At 43.9% G+C, this 17,512-nt stretch overlaps 3 protein-coding genes and 1 long non-coding RNA gene across 4 annotated transcripts; all 4 read left to right on the top strand.

Annotated features, from left to right (window-relative positions):
* The first annotated feature begins 2,676 nt into the window (after positions 1–2,676).
* LOC123085480 (histone H2A-like) lies at positions 2,677–3,364 on the top strand. Its single transcript, XM_044507113.1, has one exon. It carries the CDS (start codon positions 2,761–2,763, stop codon positions 3,235–3,237), a length of 477 nt encoding a protein of 158 aa, XP_044363048.1. The 5' UTR covers positions 2,677–2,760; the 3' UTR covers positions 3,238–3,364.
* A 3,993-nt stretch (positions 3,365–7,357) lies between these two features.
* Positions 7,358–8,036, top strand: LOC123085479 (histone H2A-like). The gene has a single exon (XM_044507112.1). The coding sequence runs from the start codon at positions 7,442–7,444 to the stop codon at positions 7,910–7,912; it is 471 nt and encodes a 156-aa protein (XP_044363047.1). The 5' UTR covers positions 7,358–7,441; the 3' UTR covers positions 7,913–8,036.
* A 3,298-nt stretch (positions 8,037–11,334) lies between these two features.
* Positions 11,335–12,900, top strand: LOC123081840 (uncharacterized). The gene is made up of 2 exons (XR_006438816.1): positions 11,335–11,421; positions 12,650–12,900. It is a non-coding gene; the product is annotated as an uncharacterized lncRNA (long non-coding RNA).
* An 804-nt stretch (positions 12,901–13,704) lies between these two features.
* LOC123085477 (histone H2A) lies at positions 13,705–14,384 on the top strand. The gene has a single exon (XM_044507111.1). It carries the CDS (start codon positions 13,791–13,793, stop codon positions 14,259–14,261), a length of 471 nt encoding a protein of 156 aa, XP_044363046.1. The 5' UTR covers positions 13,705–13,790; the 3' UTR covers positions 14,262–14,384.
* Positions 14,385–17,512: the final 3,128 nt, after the last annotated feature.

The raw sequence follows: 17,512 nt of genomic DNA, 5'->3' as shown, positions 1-17,512 counted from the left end.
GGTCAATAACCAATATCGGGACTTGGATGCCCATATTGGTTTCTACATATTCTAGGAAGATCTTTTATTGGTTGAACCACAATGTCAAGGATTCGGTTAATCCCATGTGCATCCCTTTGTCCGGCTATATGTTACTTGCATGAGATTCGATCATCGGTATCTCCATACCTAGTTCAATCTCGTTACCGGCAAGTCTCTTTACTCGTTCCGTAATACAAGATCTCATGACTAACTCATTAGCTACATTGCTTGCATGCTCTTTACGATGTTGCATTACTAAGAGGGCCCAGAGATATCTCTCCATCACACGGAGTGACAAATCTCAGTCTTGATCCGTGCCAACCCAACAAACACCTTCGGTGATACCTGTAGAGCACCTTTATGATCACCCAGTTACTAAGTGAAATTTGGATACACACTAAGTATTCCTCCGGTGTCAGGGAGTCACACGATCTCGTGGTCTTAGGAGTAGATACTTGACATGAAGAAAGCTATAACAATAAATTGATACTATCAACTGCTAAGCTTACGGTTGGGTCTTGTCCATCACATCATTCCCCTAATGATATGATCCCATTATCAAATGACAACTTATGTCTATGGTTAGGAAACCTTAACCATCTTTGATCAATGAGCTAGTCTAGTAGAGGCTCATTAGGGACATAGTATTTGTTTATGTATTCACACATGTATTTAAGTTTTCGGTCAATACAATTCTACCATGAATAATAAAAACCTTTATCATGAACAAGGAATTATGATAATAACCAATTTATTATTGCCTCTAGGGCATATTTCTAATAGTGTGCTCATGCTTCTCCTCAAGTTAGTCCATATTTTTAGATCTCGTATTTGTCTAGTAGCACAATTTGGTGAGGTTGGTGCTTCGTTGAATAAGATGTCTTAGCCCTTAGGTCTCCCCTCACCATGATGACGTTCTCTCTGGCGGTGTCGTTGAGCCGACGGCCATGTTCGCTTGCTGTTTGTTTGGAGCGATGAGCTTTTTGTTTCCTGTGTCTGGCGGATGTTGCCATTCAACGCATCGTAGGCAAGTGGGACATGTTGGTGCGAGTTCAAGGCCGGTGGCCCTGATGGCGGCGGATCTGCCGTTCTTTCCTGGCAACAACGACGGGATTCGTCAAATCTGGATCCAGGTCAGCGTGGGAAACACCCTTGGTCGACACGTCACATCGCCAAGTGCTTGTTCTGCAGGTCTGGTCTTCGACTCTCAACGCCTACAAGGCCATGCCACTGGCATGATTTTTGGTTTGTTGGTGTTCCATCTCTTCCTCCCATGTGCGTCTTGGCGACGCTGGTGGTCGAAGACGGTTTCAGATTTGCTTGTTTGCAGGGACCTTAGTGGACTTGTTTCTAATTTTTTTTATTTGGGGCTCTTGAATAATTTCCTGGACACTTGTCATGTCCCAGTCTTTCTAGTAGTTTTCACATGCATGTAGAATTGTACTCCAGATGCGTTTGGTAGGCTGCATTAAGTCTAGCCAGGCCATGAGGGCAACACATGAAGGGCCGGGTCAAGCAAAGGCGGGAAGCCATCCGGAGGCAAGTAAGTGGAGATCAACGACCAGGCGTGCACGGCTAGACAACATGTTTACTTTGACCACGGCCTTTCATCGTGTAACACTGTGTTATGTATAGCTATTAACTCTTAATCATGTCTAGTGTATACAATCAACCAACGTGTACCTGTATGAGCACAACCAATACGAGCAACCAAACACGTTGCGTAGAGGCGGTGCTACGATGCAGGAAGAGAAGATGCAAACAACCAATTAAAATGCAGATGTTGGTCTTTCACCTGCATACGCTCGACTAGACCCAAGTGAGACATGTATGCAAAAGGGCAAAAAAAATGATGCAGATAACCAAACGCATCCTCCGTTTATTGGTTAATAATAATATGTGTGGTTAAAGAAACAAAGAAACGACTTAGTATTGTCTTGACAGCCTGTTTATTTCGGGGGAAGTAGTATTAGGGAATGGGAATTAGGAGGGCGTGGGGTTTAAATTCCCTTGTTTGATTGGAGGACAGGGAAATTGATGATGGACGGGGAAAAGGAGTTGCCAGTCAAACTCCCACTTATCTCTTCCCACGGAGGGCCTGGTAATTGGAGGAGGGAATGGGAAATGAGAGAGAAAAAACCAATCGCTATGTTCGTTGCTCCCGTCCCGCAAGCTGCGGAAACAAGATTCCCACTACTAACTCCCACCCCCAAACCAAACGAGGGATTGGGACTGATAGTCCACTTGCCATGTCTAATCTCTCAGCTAACTCCCACTTAAAAATTCCCATGCCTTTTCCCACGGACTGCCAAACACGCTGTGAGGGAAATAAATGACCGGTCAAGGTTTGAGTGTGAACCAAATCTTGTTCGGGATAAATGAACGACTTCAATCACGCAAAAAAAAAAAAACTTCAATCACGCGCCCAGGCCTCGAATTGGCAGGCGGGAAACCTGTGGGCAGAAATTTCCGGGCTCCAGAATATCCTCGCACCTGATTCGTCCAACCAAGCCTCCCACGGATCGCTCCTCCCAAAGCCGCATCGCGGCCGTCCAAGGCCCTCCCGATCCAACCGCCCAACGCCCGCGCCCGCGGATCGACGGGCCCACCACCCGCCCTCCGCGCCGTTTAAATACCCCCGCCCCTCCACAATTTCCATCACAGCTCTCAATCCCAATCTCCCATCACAAAACCAATCCTCCTCCGCGCCCCGAGCCCCAAGAGCATCACCTGCAAGCAATGGACGTCTCAGGCACCGGAGCTGGCGCTAAGGGCAAGAAAGGCGCGGCCGGACGCAAGGCTGGCGGCCCCAGGAAGAAGTCGGTGACGCGGTCCGTCAAGGCCGGGCTCCAGTTCCCCGTCGGCCGCATCGGGCGCTACCTCAAGAAGGGCCGCTACGCCCAGCGCGTCGGCACCGGCGCCCCCGTTTACCTTGCCGCCGTCCTCGAGTACCTCGCCGCCGAGCTGCTGGAGCTCGCCGGGAACGCCGCCAAGGACAACAAGAAGAGCCGCATCATCCCGCGCCACCTGCTGCTCGCCGTCAGGAACGACGAGGAGCTCGGAAAGCTGCTGGCCGGCGTCACCATCGCGCACGGTGGCGTGATCCCGAAGATCAACCCGGTGCTCCTCCCCAAGAGGACCGCGGAGAAGGAGGGCAAGGAGCCCAAGTCTCCCAAGAAAGCGACCAAGTCCCCCAAGAAGACCACCAAGGCTTAATCGACGCGTTCCATGTCGTAGTGTTCTTCGTAGTGGTCCGGTGGTGTTCCTGTAGTTGTGTTGTTTTATCTTGTTGTGTGCATGTTTAATGGAAGAATGTCAGAAATTTCTCTGACTTGCCCAAAAATTGCGGCGTTTATGACTCTCTCTGACTTGCCCAAAAATTGCGGCGTCTCTGACTCTCTGTGATTTGCGCAAATATTGTGCCGTGTCTGACTCTTTGCGAATTTCCCTGCGTCTGACTCCCTGATTTGCCCAGATATTGCGCTGTCTTTGACTTTGTGGTTTGTGAATCTCCTTGCCACAAGGTTTTCCAGTTCTCTTTGATTCAGTTTTGCTGCTCCACCTTATTTGCAGCGCATCATGCTAAATAACTTTCATCCCAAATATGCCATTGCTGTGTCAAAACCTCTGAATTTGATAATTTGCAATCATATCAACAGTCGACAGCGGGGTATCAAATCGTGGGCTGCCATTTGCGAACGTATGCATAACAGGGAGACATGGCTCTAGGTTTTGTGTATCTGTCGTTCGTGGGCTGAGCTATTGCTCCTGGAGTTTTCTGAATATCAGCACGAAGATGGACTATAAGTGACCGAACTTTGAAAGGCCTTGAAAAAGCATGGAGTAATTGTTGAACTCAGAACAGCTATCCTTTGTAAGCAATGCTTGAACCAATTTCCTTACCATCAAAACGCACCATCTCAACACAAAGTTTAGAAATACAGCTCTATTAATGTTTTTTTTGTGTGCAGAAGTTAAGATAAGTATTTTGCTACAAATGGAACGCCTGAGATTTTTTGTAAGCAAGGCTTGAAAAATTATGTTGTCACAAGGATGACAAATTTCTTTTAGCAAGCATGTCAAACCCTTTTTTTTGAGCATCAGTACAGACACAAGCGCTCATATACACGTGCATACACTCACCCCTATGAACGCACACACGCACACCCTATCCCTATGAGCACCTCCGAGAGACTGAGCCGGCATATCATCTTGAGATTTACGAAGTCACCGTAGGCGTCTCGTCGTCGACGGTGACAAACCCTTGCCATGTTCAGATTTGTTGTTTGTCATGCTTGCAAAAGGAAGTTGCCATTTTCAGATTTGTTGTTTGTCATGCTTGCAAAAGGAAGTTGCCATTTTCACGACATCATAAATCTCTACTTCTCTACTTCTATAAAAAATGGTGCGCCTGCCATCCTCCACTGGCAGCCATCAAATCTACATCTAACGCATACGAAGTAAGCTGTGGCAGTTTTGCAGAAAGGTACCAGCACTTCGCTCCATGTTCATAGACAACCCCTTGTTGCCATAAAAATATTAGATTGGTCGTGCCTAAAAATCTTGATGTCAAATATTTAGCATTTTCATAGATAATCTATTAATTATCACGTTTCCGCTGTTAATAAAAAAATGTAGATTTTATGGATGCTATCCGTAGCTACAATAATATTACGGCTGGTGAATGTTTCTCGTTTTACCGTTACCTTTTTGTTTTCTAAAGTTTGCTTGTGGGTATTATTTAGCAATTTTCAAAACTAGATAGACCTCTTTCTTCTAAGAGAACAATATAATACCTTCATAAGATGCAAGTATAGGGTATTAAGAAAGTGGTGGATTCCAACCCGTGAAACCGTTATATCGCTATGAATAACAATATAAACATCGCATGAGTGGACCTCGCCCTTCGATCCAAGATTAGATGGTTGTCAATGACTAAGTCACCACTAAAATGGCCACATGAAGTCACAAATCCGCGTTGTAAGATTTGGCATGCTCGTAGTGAACCCCGTGTCGGGACACACCTATCAATAACCAATGTTCTCAACATTGAATATAAGTGGTTAGGACATAAAGTATGATATACACCTAGAGTATATATTTATATATTTATGGAAAGGAATTCATAATACTACATGTTTACAGGATTATCTGTGTGTAAAGCATGTGCCGAGAGGTTTTGGCGAAGCGACTCCTTGGCAGTTGTCGAGTGCCGAGTGCATAGTTGGGATGGAGAAGTGGCCCACACATGCATGCTTTTTGAAAACAGGCAAGGCATGTCGGTGATTTAGCATTGCGCGTTGTTGCATGAGATGCGAGTAAGGCCCACACACTCGTATTATCCACGCCTCTCTCCTTCACCCCCCTCTCTCTCTTGTGTGGGGCCCATATCCATATATTTGTTCTCTACCTCGTTTGCCTAGGGAAAGCTTCTAAAGTTTAACAAGTTTAAAACCTCAATAGGTCAATATTGTCAAAAGATAAAAAATTAAAATTTGGGCCACATTTCCCCCTGCTGCTTGTACTATAATTCAACAAATTACCAAAAAGGAAATTTCCAAAAATCAATAGCGCTAAAAATTTGAATGCTCCATTTTTTGGATGTCCAAATTTGATTTCCCAAATCTTGTTGGGCAATCGCTTGTCAAATAACCAGGCCCTCCAAATATCATCTATGAGGACGTCAAAATGGCCCATAACAATGTTTTTGCTCCCTGCGAATGAACAACATTGCCAAATGTTAGTCGTAACATTCAAAATATATGTGATGATGCTATATGGGTTGATTGTCGATATGTTGAGGTCAAACTGACATGTACCAAATAACCATTATTTCAAAGCTATATCTGAGACGACATGACTTGTGTAATCCTACAAGAAACACACCCTTGCAAATTTGGAAACTGTCAGTCTGCTTCAATATCTTTTTAATCAAAGTTTCGGCAAGGAGAAGGCCTTTCTTATTGTTGGGGAAGTTACTATAACATCTACCATCTTGTCAAATATATGGGAATGTTGAGGCCAAACCAACATGTCCTGGATATCCATTATTTCGAAGCTATCTGAGATGTCATGGCTTTGTGTAATGCTACACGAAACATAGATTAGCTGTTTGTGTGCGTCACAATTCGTATATACTCCCTCCGGTCTTTTTTACTCTGCATATAAGAATTGTCTGAAGTCAAACTTCGTAAAGTTTGACTATATTTATATGAAAAAATATTAACATTTATAATGCTAAATTTATACAATATGAAAAGTAAAGTCATGACGCATCTAATGTTGTTGATTTCACATTCTAAATGTTTGTATTTTTTCTATAAACTTGGTCAAAGTTTACGAGGTTTGACTTCAAACAAATCTTATATGCGAACTAAAAAGGACCGAAGGGAGTACAAAAGATTCAAATGCGAGAATGATGTTTTTATGGGGGATATCTCAACAATGTATACCCTCTTGTCACTTGTATGCGTTGACTTACGGCATGTTGAGACCAAATTGACAAGCATTTGATATCCATTATCCTAAAGTTATTTCAAATTTCTCATATGTGTTTCGCTGTATTGTTTATTTTGTTGTGGAACTGATTTAGAGTCACCGACAAACGCTATACACTACACGATTTTGTGCTCTGCTTACAGACCGGGTGTGAGGCATATTTCTGTATTTTTCTCATGGCATGAGCCGTTAATGACTTTGTTAAAGTCAGGCTCTTCTTGAGACTTTGTTGATGTAAATCCAGATTGGTTGATAACTCAACTATCCATCCACTTAAGTCTCGAACAGAAGTAACATTCATATTAACTCCAAAAGCACATTTAACGACACTCCAAGCATACCTAACTAAAGAGCAGTGCAAAAAAAGATGGTTTACTGTTTCCTTTATAATTACAAAATTTACACTTATCACTACCAGAGAAATGCTATTTTTAAACATTAACCACAAGAACACTTTAATTTTCAGAGGTACCTTGATAAACCACAATTTCTCAAAGGGAAAATCCTCTTGGACTGCTTTCAGCATATTGTACATGGATTTAACAGTAAAATTCCCTGATCCAGTAAGTTTCCATCTAACAGTGTCGTTTCATCTGTGAGCTGGACATCTTTACAAAAATCCCTGGCGCAACTCTCCAACAAAGCCGCACTCAAATTTCGCCGGAGTACCACTTTCTCCTTCTTTTTTTCATTCACCGATCCGCGACGCGCAAGGTATTTTGGCCATCGCGGCCGTCCATTCCCCTCTGGATCCAACCGTCCAACGCCCGAGCACGCGGATCGACGGCCCCACCACCGTCTCCCCTCGCCGTTTAAGTACTCTGCCTCCTCTGCTCCATTCTCACCAACCCACCCCGCAATCCACCACCATCAAATCTCTCTGCCCCTTTCCAGCTCTTCTTCAAAAGCGCCGTCGTCAGCAATGGAGGCCTCAGGCGCTGCAGCGAAGGGGAAGAAGGGCGCGGCCGGGCGCAAGGCCGGCGGCCCCAGGAAGAAGTCGGTGACGCGGTCCGTCAAGGCCGGGCTCCAGTTCCCCGTCGGCCGCATCGGGCGCTACCTCAAGAAGGGCCGCTACGCCCAGCGCGTCGGCACCGGCGCCCCCGTATACCTCGCCGCCGTCCTCGAGTACCTCGCCGCCGAGCTTCTGGAGCTCGCCGGGAACGCCGCCAAGGACAACAAGAAGAGCCGCATCATCCCGCGCCACCTGCTGCTCGCCGTCCGGAACGACGAGGAGCTCGGAAAGCTGCTGGCCGGCGTCACCATCGCGCACGGCGGCGTGATCCCCAAGATCAACCCGGTGCTGCTCCCCAAGAGGACCGCGGAGAAGGAGGGCAAGGAGCCCAAGTCTCCCAAGAAGGCGACCAAGTCCCCCAAGAAGACCACCAAGGCTTAGATCCACCCATTCCATGTCGTAGTGTTCTTAGTAGTGGTCCGGTTATGTTCCTGTAGCGGTGTCGGTTAATCTTGTTATGTGCATGTTTAATGGAAGAACGTCAGAAATCTCTGACTTGCTCAAATATTGTGCCGTCTCTGACTCTGATTTGCCATTTTGCGACGTCTCTGACTCTGCGGTTTGTGAAGCTCCTTGGCACAAGGTTTTATAGTTCTCTTTGATTCTGTTTTGCTGCACCACCTCAGTGCTAAATAGCTTTGATCCCAAAGATGTCAGTGCCAAGTCGTAAGATCTGAATTAGATAATTAGCAGTCATATCAATAGTCGTGGGCTGCCATTTGCGAACGTTCGTGGCTGCACGAAAGCCCACTGCTCAAAACTGTCTATGTGTTGGCTTGGGCTGAACTATGCTTGCTGCTGGAATTTTCTGAATATCAGCACGAAGATGGACTATAAGTGACCGAACTTTGAAAGCCCTTGAAAAATTATGGATTAATTGTTGAACTCAGAACATCATTCATGTTTTTTTCTGACCTATTCTGTATTCACGCTAGTTTGATTGGTACACTAGCTATTTTCTCCACTAGTACCAAACAGCTATCCTTTGTAAGCAAGGAACGAATCAATTTCTTTACTATCAAAACGCACAATCTCAACACAACGTTTAGAAATACAGTTCAAATAAAGTTTTTTTGGGGCGGAAGTTAAAATAAAGATTTCGCTACAATTGATCATAAGATTTTTAGCATGACAGATAGAACGCCTAAGATGAAAGACTATGTTGTCACGAACTCACGATGATGACAAATTTCTTTTAGCAAGCATGGCAAATCCTTGCCATGTTCAGATTTTTTTGTTAGGAATTGTTATGCTTGCAGAAGGAAATTGCCATTTTCACGACATCACAAATCTCCACTTCTATAAAAAAACGAGTTGTTGATTATGATGTGTCTGCCATCCTTCACCGAGCCATCGGATCTACATCTCACGCATACGAAGTACACCGTGGCAGTTTTGCAGAAAGGTACCAACACTTCTCTCTGTGGTCACAGCCAACCCCTTGTTGCCATAAAAATATTAGATTTGTCATGCCTAAAAATCTGATGTCAAATATTTAGCATTTTCGTAAATAATGCCTTTAATTTCAAATCATGTTTCAGCTCTTAATAAAAAAATATAGATTTTGTGTATGCTATCCGTAGCTACAATAACATTTACGGCCGGTGAATGTTTCTCGTTTTACCGTTACCTTTTTGTTTTTGAAAACTTGTTTGTGGCTATTATTTAGCAATTTTCAAAACTAGATAGACCTCTTTCTTCTAAGAGAATATAATACCTTCATAAGATGCAAGTACGAGTGTTAAGAAAGTGGTGGATTCTAACCCGTGAAACCGTTATATCGTTGTGAATAACAATATAACGCACATGAGTGGATCTCGTCGTTCGATCCATGCTCAGATGGCTGTCAATGACTAAGTCATTACTAAAATGGCCACATCAAGTCACAAATCCGCGCCGCAAGATTTGGCATGCTCGGAGTGAACCCCTTGTCGGGACACTCCCATCGATAACCAATGTTCTCATCATTGAATATAAGTGATTAGGACATAAGATATGATATACACCAAAAGTATGAATTTATATATTTGTGGAAAGGAATTCATAATACTACATGTTTACATGATTATCTGTGTGTGTAAAGCACGTGCCAAGAGGTTTAGGTGAAGCGCCTCCTTGGTAGTTGTCGAGTGCCGAATGCATAGTTGGGATGGGGAAGGGGCCCATACATGCATACTTTCTCAAAACAGGCGAGGCAGGTGGGCGATTTAGCATTGCGCGTTGCTACATGAGATGCGAGCAGGGCCCACACACTTGTGTTATCCACATCTCTCTCCTTCACCCCTCTTTCTCTCCTGTGTGGGGCTCATATTCATATGTGTTCTCTATCTTGTTTTCCTATGGAAAACTTCTAATATTTAATAAGTTTAAAATCTAAATAGGTTAACATTTTCAAAGATCAAGATTTAAAATTTGGGTTACATTTCCCCCTAATGTCTGTACTATAATTCAACAAATTATCAAAAAGGAAAGCTCGAAAAATCAATTGCGCGAAACATTGGAATGCACCATTTTTTGGATGTCTAAATTTGATTGCCCACATCTTGTTGGGCAATCACTCGTCAAATAACCAGGCCCTCCAAATATCATCTACGTGGACATCAAAATAGCCTATAACAGTGTTTTTGCTTCCTGCGAATAAACGATGTCACCAGATGTTAGTGGTAACATTCATAATATATGTGATGATGCTGTATGGGTTGATTGTCGACATGTTGAGGTCAAACTGACTTGTACAGATGTACCAAATAACCATTATTTCAAAGATATACCTGAGATGGCATGGCTTGTGTAATCCTACAAGAAACACGCCCTTGCAAATTTGGAAACTGTCACTTTGTCTGCTTCATTGTATTTTTAATCAAAGTTTCAAAAAAGAGAGGCCTTTTTTATTGCTGGGGAAGTTACTATAATGTCTACCATACTGTTAAATATATGGGTATGTTGAGGCCAAACCAACATGTCCTGAATATCCATTATTTCGAAGCTGTTTGAGATGTCATGACTTGTGTAATGCTACAAAAAACATAGATTAGCTCTTCGTGTGCGTCACAATTCGGATATACAAAAATTCAAATGAGAGAATGTTTTTCTGGGGGAAATCTCTACAATGTATACCCTCTTGTCACTTGTATGCGTTGATTTAGGGTATGTTGAGACAAAATTGACAACCACCTGATATCCATTATCCTGAAGTTATTTGCAATTTCTCATATGTGTTTCACCATATTGTTTATTTTGTCGTGGAACCAATTTAGAGTATCTAACAAACGCCATACACTACACTATTTTGTGCTCCGCTTACAGGCTGGGTGTGAGGCCCATTTTTGTATTTTCCCCATGGCATGATGTAATAACCTAAAATAAATATGCGATGATAATTATTTTAATTGGATAATTATATTGTGATTAACTGTTAAGCTATTAAGATAAAAATAAAAAATAGTTTACCAAACATTAGTAGATTACGTGTACAAAACATCTCACTGCCTAGGTTCTAAACTATTTGGGTTTATCTGTTAAAATGTTATTCTAGAAGAGAAAAGAGTAGATAAGTTCAATGTCCTGCAGATTACTTACGCAGGGAGAATACCTGCGCTGTGTTCCAAAAAAATATCTATGCTAAGGAAGCAGCGAGTAGATAAGCATCCACAGTAACCAGGGTGAGCCAGCCGTGGGGTAGTCGGTACCTGGGTTAGATCAGTCTCATCCACGTAGCCCTTCCTCGACAGATGTCATCCTTTCAACCCTCTTCTCTTGCACTATAAATAGCTTCTCAACCGTGCGGTACTGGTCGCCCACACCCAGAAAATTCCCCACTTTAGTTGGAAGCAGTCAGCGGAGAGCGAGCGACCGATCGGAGAAGCTGCGGAGAAATTGAGGACAAGGAGGTATGGCTGCTAGCTTTAGCCAACGCCCTGTTCCTCGTCTTGTCTCATGAAGTCATCTAAGATTCTTGAGGGTAGCTAGCTGTAGCATCTCTCCTCTCCTACTACATGTTCCTGTTTTCTTTCCATCGATTTCCACACTTGAGGTGATATTCTTGCTTAACGGAAGATGTGGTGTTATGGGTAAATGAACGAAAAGATTCTAAAATACTGGAAGTTGCATCAGACTGATTCCATTCTATTGATCCATGCTTTGTTACACTGATGAATTTATTCGCTGGCTTAAGAAGGAACAACTAGTACTAGTTGGTAAGAAAGACTGGAAACGAGTAGTACTAGTACTACAGGACCCATGCATGCGTACATCTCCTGTGTAAAGAAATAATCTTCATGGCTAGCTAGCATGCATGCAAGTGGTTGTATTTCTCAAATTTAATAGCTGGGAACAGTACTGAGGTTAAAGTGGGATGTGCACGCCTCACTCTAGCATAGCCAAGTACTATAGAGCGACTTGTTACATCCCTGTACTGGTACTGCATATAGCTGCTCATGTCCATGTTGCCACTTGCAAGTCACATGAAATAATAAGCTGATGGGCGTTTGTAACATGCTTAGGTTGGAGCTCAGATTTAGCCGAGGAGGAACCGCTGCAAGGCAAGACTGTGCATATCAGTCTTCTCTCTCAAACTGAACTTTTAATATATGTTAACAAATTAATTGGTTACTAGCATTAATGTTTTTACATATGAATATAAGTGATGAGCTGGTAATTATTATGCCTGTGAGAACCATGCGTGCATGGTTGACGGATTGATCGAACGATGATGTTTGAATAATCTAAGAACGTACACCGTCATGATCATGGTAAGTGTGGTATATCAAGCCCGGGGCGGTTGATACCTGAAATAACGGTACGTGGCTAATTTAGTCGGTACTAGTGTGAGATGGAAGATACCTCACACAAGTAGGGGACTCGGCGTCGTGATTCCCGGAGATAGGTATTACCATTGGTGGAGATTACGACGGTTATTAGTATGTCTCTGCAGAGATTATTGCTATAGGTTTGCGCCGGTATAATTCCATCCTGCTCCTGTAAGGTAACAGGAGGCTGAAGCATCTTTACCTTATGTACATTCAACTTGCAACCTACTAATTCTTGCATTCTTATATTCTTGCTGAGTATGTCCCAACATACTCACTATTGTTTTCCTTTTTCCTCTGATATGCACAGAGTGCGTGGGAAGTGGGCATGGTGAGGAGTTAGAGGAGCATGAGGAATAAGTCGACACCTAGGCCAGGGTGTCAAAATTAGCAGTCTTTGTTTAATCCTTAAATAAAGTCAGTGAAGAATAAGAGGAAGTGCTATCAATACATGTGCATATGCACGTGGTTGAACACTTGGCCTACTATCTATTATTTGGTTAAGTGAGGGTGTAAGCTATTATGTAAAGAATAAGCTGGAATTAAAGTATTACTTGTGCCCTGTTGTTCTGATATATGCTACTCATGCCTTGTGTGCTTATGAGTGTTCTTCAACTCATAAGGACACGACAACTGTCACATTTATTTCCGAACCTTCGGGTCGTGACACATGAGCCGTTAATGACTTTGTTAATGCAAAGTCAGGTTCTTCTCGAGGCTTTGTTGATGTAAATCCGGACCGGTTGATAACTCAACTATCCATCCAGTTAAGTACATTGAACAAAAGTAACATTCATATTATCTCTGAAAGCACATTTAAGGACACTCAAATCATACCTAACTAAAAGTAGTGCAAAAAAAGATGGTTTGCCGTTCAGACCAACCCCTCTTCAGCATTGTCTTTAGTGAGAAATGCTATTTTAAACATTAACCACAATAACACTTTAATTTTCAGAGGTACCACAACAAACCATAATTTCTTAAAGGGACAATCCTCTTGGACTGCTTTCAACGTATTGTACATGGATTTAACAGTAAAATTCCCTGACCCAGTAAGTTTCCATCTAACAGTGTCGTTTTCATCAGTCAGCTGGACATCTTTACAAAAATTCTGTAAACTTAGAGCAACTCCAACGGCCCCCCTCAAATTTCGTCGGAATTTAATACGTAGTACTATTCCAACCTTGTTACTATCACTTTCTCCTTCTGTTTTGTTTGCATACACCGATCCGGGATGCCCAGGGTATTCTGGCGATCGCGGCCGTCCATTCCCCTCTGGATCCAACCGTCCGATGCGCGCGCACGCGGATCGACGGACCCACCACTGCCTCCCCGCACCGTTTAAATACTCTGCCTCCTCTGCTCCATTATCACCAACTCACCCCGCAATCCACCATCACCAAATCTCTCTGCCCCTCTCCAGCTCTTCTTCAAAAGCGCCGTCGTTAGCAATGGAGGCCTCAGGCGCTGCAGCGAAGGGGAAGAAGGGCGCGGCCGGGCGCAAGGCCGGCGGCCCCAGGAAGAAGTCGGTGACGCGATCCGTCAAGGCCGGGCTCCAGTTCCCCGTCGGCCGCATCGGGCGCTACCTCAAGAAGGGCCGCTACGCCCAGCGCGTCGGCACCGGCGCCCCCGTCTACCTCGCCGCCGTCCTCGAGTACCTCGCCGCCGAGCTGCTGGAGCTCGCCGGGAACGCCGCCAAGGACAACAAGAAGAGCCGCATCATCCCGCGCCACCTGCTGCTCGCCGTCAGGAACGACGAGGAGCTCGGAAAGCTGCTGGCCGGCGTCACCATCGCGCACGGCGGCGTGATCCCGAAGATCAACCCGGTGCTCCTCCCCAAGAGGACCGCGGAGAAGGAGGGCAAGGAGCCCAAGTCTCCCAAGAAGGCGACCAAGTCCCCCAAGAAGGCAACCAAGGCTTAGAAACACGCACAGGTTGCTGTAGGCTGTTTAATGCTTTGTAACAGTGGTCGTTGTTCGGCTAATGGTGCCGATGTAATCTTCGTTGCTAAGAGAAATGTCAGAAATCTCTCTGATTTGCCTAAATTCTTTGCTCTGTCAACTGTTCTTGTTTCCCAGTGCTCGGTTTTGACATTTCCCTAACAGCAATGCCCACCAGGTGCTCGATCTCCGGTAGACAGCGCCGGAGATGAGATGGAAGGGAAGTTTGCACGGTAGCACCGCGTAGCTACGGCTGTCACTTCGGCGATCCCTTCCGTGCCTAGAAATCCCCACACGGTATACTCCGGCAACTCCATCCACCGCCATGGCGTCCGGCGGTACCGTAAGCCACGGTCAAGTGGTGTCTGTGCAAACTGCCCGCGGCTGAATCTTCTGTGCACCTGTCTTGCTCGACGGAATGCTTGACAAGAGCTATGGCGTCGAAACAACACCACTTGGCCGCTGTCAGCTTGTCGGCCCCATCAATGTTGCTAGAGTGCGGCAACATGTTCGTGCCGATGCTGCTCGGCTCGACGGCCTTGCCGTTGACTGATTGAATCATGGTCTGTCGTTACACCATGTGTTAATTTTATCTGAGATGGTGAGGTGCTGTGGCCTCTGCAAAGTTTTTCCAGAGTAGTTGTCCCTCCCGTTCAGTATCTTTATCCAGAGAGCTTAATCGCCCAGTTGCTCTATCTGTGGCAGTGGGCAATTTTTTTGAGTTAATTACACCTGTAGTACAAGAACTTGCAGCGAATTAACAGAATCATACAAAAACTAAAAACCCAGAAAAATGGTACAATAACTTATCTAACAACACGATTTGATACAATTTCCGTTAATCCTAACGGTGTTGCTGTTAACTCGCCTGGCTGTCTGGCACTCTCCCTCTGCCTTGTATGGGTCCTACTTGTCAGTCAGACAGGGAAATAAAAGCAACAAAAAATAGGGCGCTCTGCCGTGATTCAAACCCGTGACAGGATTTCTTTTCGCAAATACGCAAAGCTTGCGTATCCTTTCATTGATAGAAGAAGTTAGAATGAATACAAAAGGTGATACAATACATGATACAAACGCAAGAGGCATGAACATGATGCCGAAAATAAAGAGACATGAGATGCTTGACCCAAATAAAGATAACACGACTAAACTCGCCGACCAGAGAAGCAGCCCCACTAACAACTTGCGACCAAAATCTCCAAATCCAATACCGAGGACATCACGAGCAAACAAGACAACGCCTTCACGAAGGAGAACGACATCAAGACGTCGTCGTCGTCTGATCGGGAAACCCAGACCTAGAGTTTCCCCTGATGCTCGAAGAGGGGCACACATAATGACCATGACAGCGCTTCCAAGAAGAAAACGGCATCCGCGAGTGTCGCCGCTGCTAGCATAGGATGCAGAGATTTCTCCCTGGCCACCATCCAAGCAATCACAAGCCATCGGAGCACGGACCGGAGAAGCGGAAGTTTAGCATAGGTCGGAGCTGCAACTGCAGGAAGGGGAGCCACGCCTGACGCCGAAGGAGGCACCGGGTGCCGCCGGACGCGCGGGCCTTGGAGGAGGGCAAGGTCACCATTCGATCTCCCTGGCCACGATCTTAGAAGTCTAGGCGCTTGACGATTGTACCATTCGATTTTTTATGCCAATGTAGAGGCAGATTTGTTTCTATACCGTAGTTTCAGACACGTCCTAGTTCGCTCGCCGCCTTTGCTGACTTTGCTGACTGTTATCTTTTTATTATGTGTTTTTTTTTTCAGATCTTAGGTTTCTTTGGTTTTTTCTTCTTATTATTTTGCATATTTATTTTTATATAGGTTTTGCAATATACGGTGAACTTTTTTCAATATACACACTGAACATTTTAGTATATGATAATTTTTTAAATACACACTCAACATTATTGTATAATACTCGGTAATAGTATATGATAAACATTTTTTTTACATGACAATGGTGGGTTTTATTCCTCGGTAATAGTGTTACAGTCTGCTGATACAAAGTTAGAAACACTGTCTGGAACATGGTGCAACTAACAAGCGGTGCTACCTCATGTACGACGAATATTGGCAAGACTATGAGCAACCTATATTAACGACACTCAATTTTCTGCGGAATAAACCCATGAGGTTCCAGAAGCTTTCTGATTTCCAGTATTAGATGTCCATAAGCTGAAAGATCCAACCAGTTGTCCGTCAATGCAGCAAACCGTCAGATTGAATAAGAATAGGTAATCTTGACCGTTGCATGCTCATTCTCAGTTCTTCTAAAACAGCGCTGATCTCGGATTCAAGCGTATCTTTGCAAAAGAAAAGATAATGATATGCTGAGAAAATGACTGCTCCATCCGAGTCACATTTAACACTTTTTAATATACATTTCTAATACACACTAAACATTTTTTTCATATATGGTGAACTTTTTTTATTATATATACCGAACCTGTTTATAAAACACATGCTAAACAATTTCCTAAAATATATGTTATATTTTAGTAGGTTTTTAGAATATCCAGCTTCTAAAAAACAATGGCCGGATTTTTTGTGAAAAACAAACTAAAAATTGTGCCAAGTTATCCAATCAAACTGCATTGCAGATAGATGCTGTTAGCATTTTTTTTGCGGTTCTGTTAGCATATATATTTAAGTATTTAAACATGCAAGTTGAAGCATATGGCAATCAATATGTGCCTCAAACATATGACAATCAGCATGTGTCCCCAAACTTCTGATGTATCCCATGTACTCCCTTCGTTCCATAATGTAGTGCATCCACGTTTCCCGAGATCCAAGTTTGACCGTAGATTTAACCAACGAGACTGGTTACGGCGGAAGCAAAAATTATATTACTGAATTCATATCGCAAATACGAAATCAGTGATATAATTTTTGCTCTCGTCGTAGTTGGTCGTGTTGGTTAAATTTACTGTCAAACTTAAATCTCGGAAAGTGCGGGCGCACTACATTGTCGAATGGGAGAGAGTATATATATGCTTCTGCCATAGATGTGCTGCCGCACTTCAATCACGCTTCTCAAACCAAATTATGTAAACTTTTTTGAATGTAGGTGACAGAACCATTTGCGAGTCCTGCTCGCCGCTACCCTCGATGACACGGTTGCCATAGCCTCAAGTTGTACGTGCAACATTAAGTTACGGTGGTGTGGAAGAATAAAGGAAAAAGTCTGAAATAAACCTTAAACTCGTAGTCTAAGTTTGATTCAAACCTTAA

The sequence above is a fragment of the Triticum aestivum genome, chromosome 4A, assembly GCF_018294505.1.
Source record: "Triticum aestivum cultivar Chinese Spring chromosome 4A, IWGSC CS RefSeq v2.1, whole genome shotgun sequence".
In the NCBI taxonomy this organism is placed as follows: Eukaryota; Viridiplantae; Streptophyta; class Magnoliopsida; order Poales; family Poaceae; genus Triticum; species Triticum aestivum.
The sequence above is the reverse complement of the archived record's forward strand: the minus strand, read 5'-3'. Positions and strand labels throughout refer to the sequence as shown.

Coding starts and splice junctions, on each gene's coding strand:
- LOC123085477 (XM_044507111.1), top strand. CDS start 13,791: ATGGAGGCCTCAGGCGCTGCAGCGAAGGGGAAGAAGGGCGCGGCCGGG.
- LOC123085479 (XM_044507112.1), top strand. CDS start 7,442: ATGGAGGCCTCAGGCGCTGCAGCGAAGGGGAAGAAGGGCGCGGCCGGG.
- LOC123085480 (XM_044507113.1), top strand. CDS start 2,761: ATGGACGTCTCAGGCACCGGAGCTGGCGCTAAGGGCAAGAAAGGCGCG.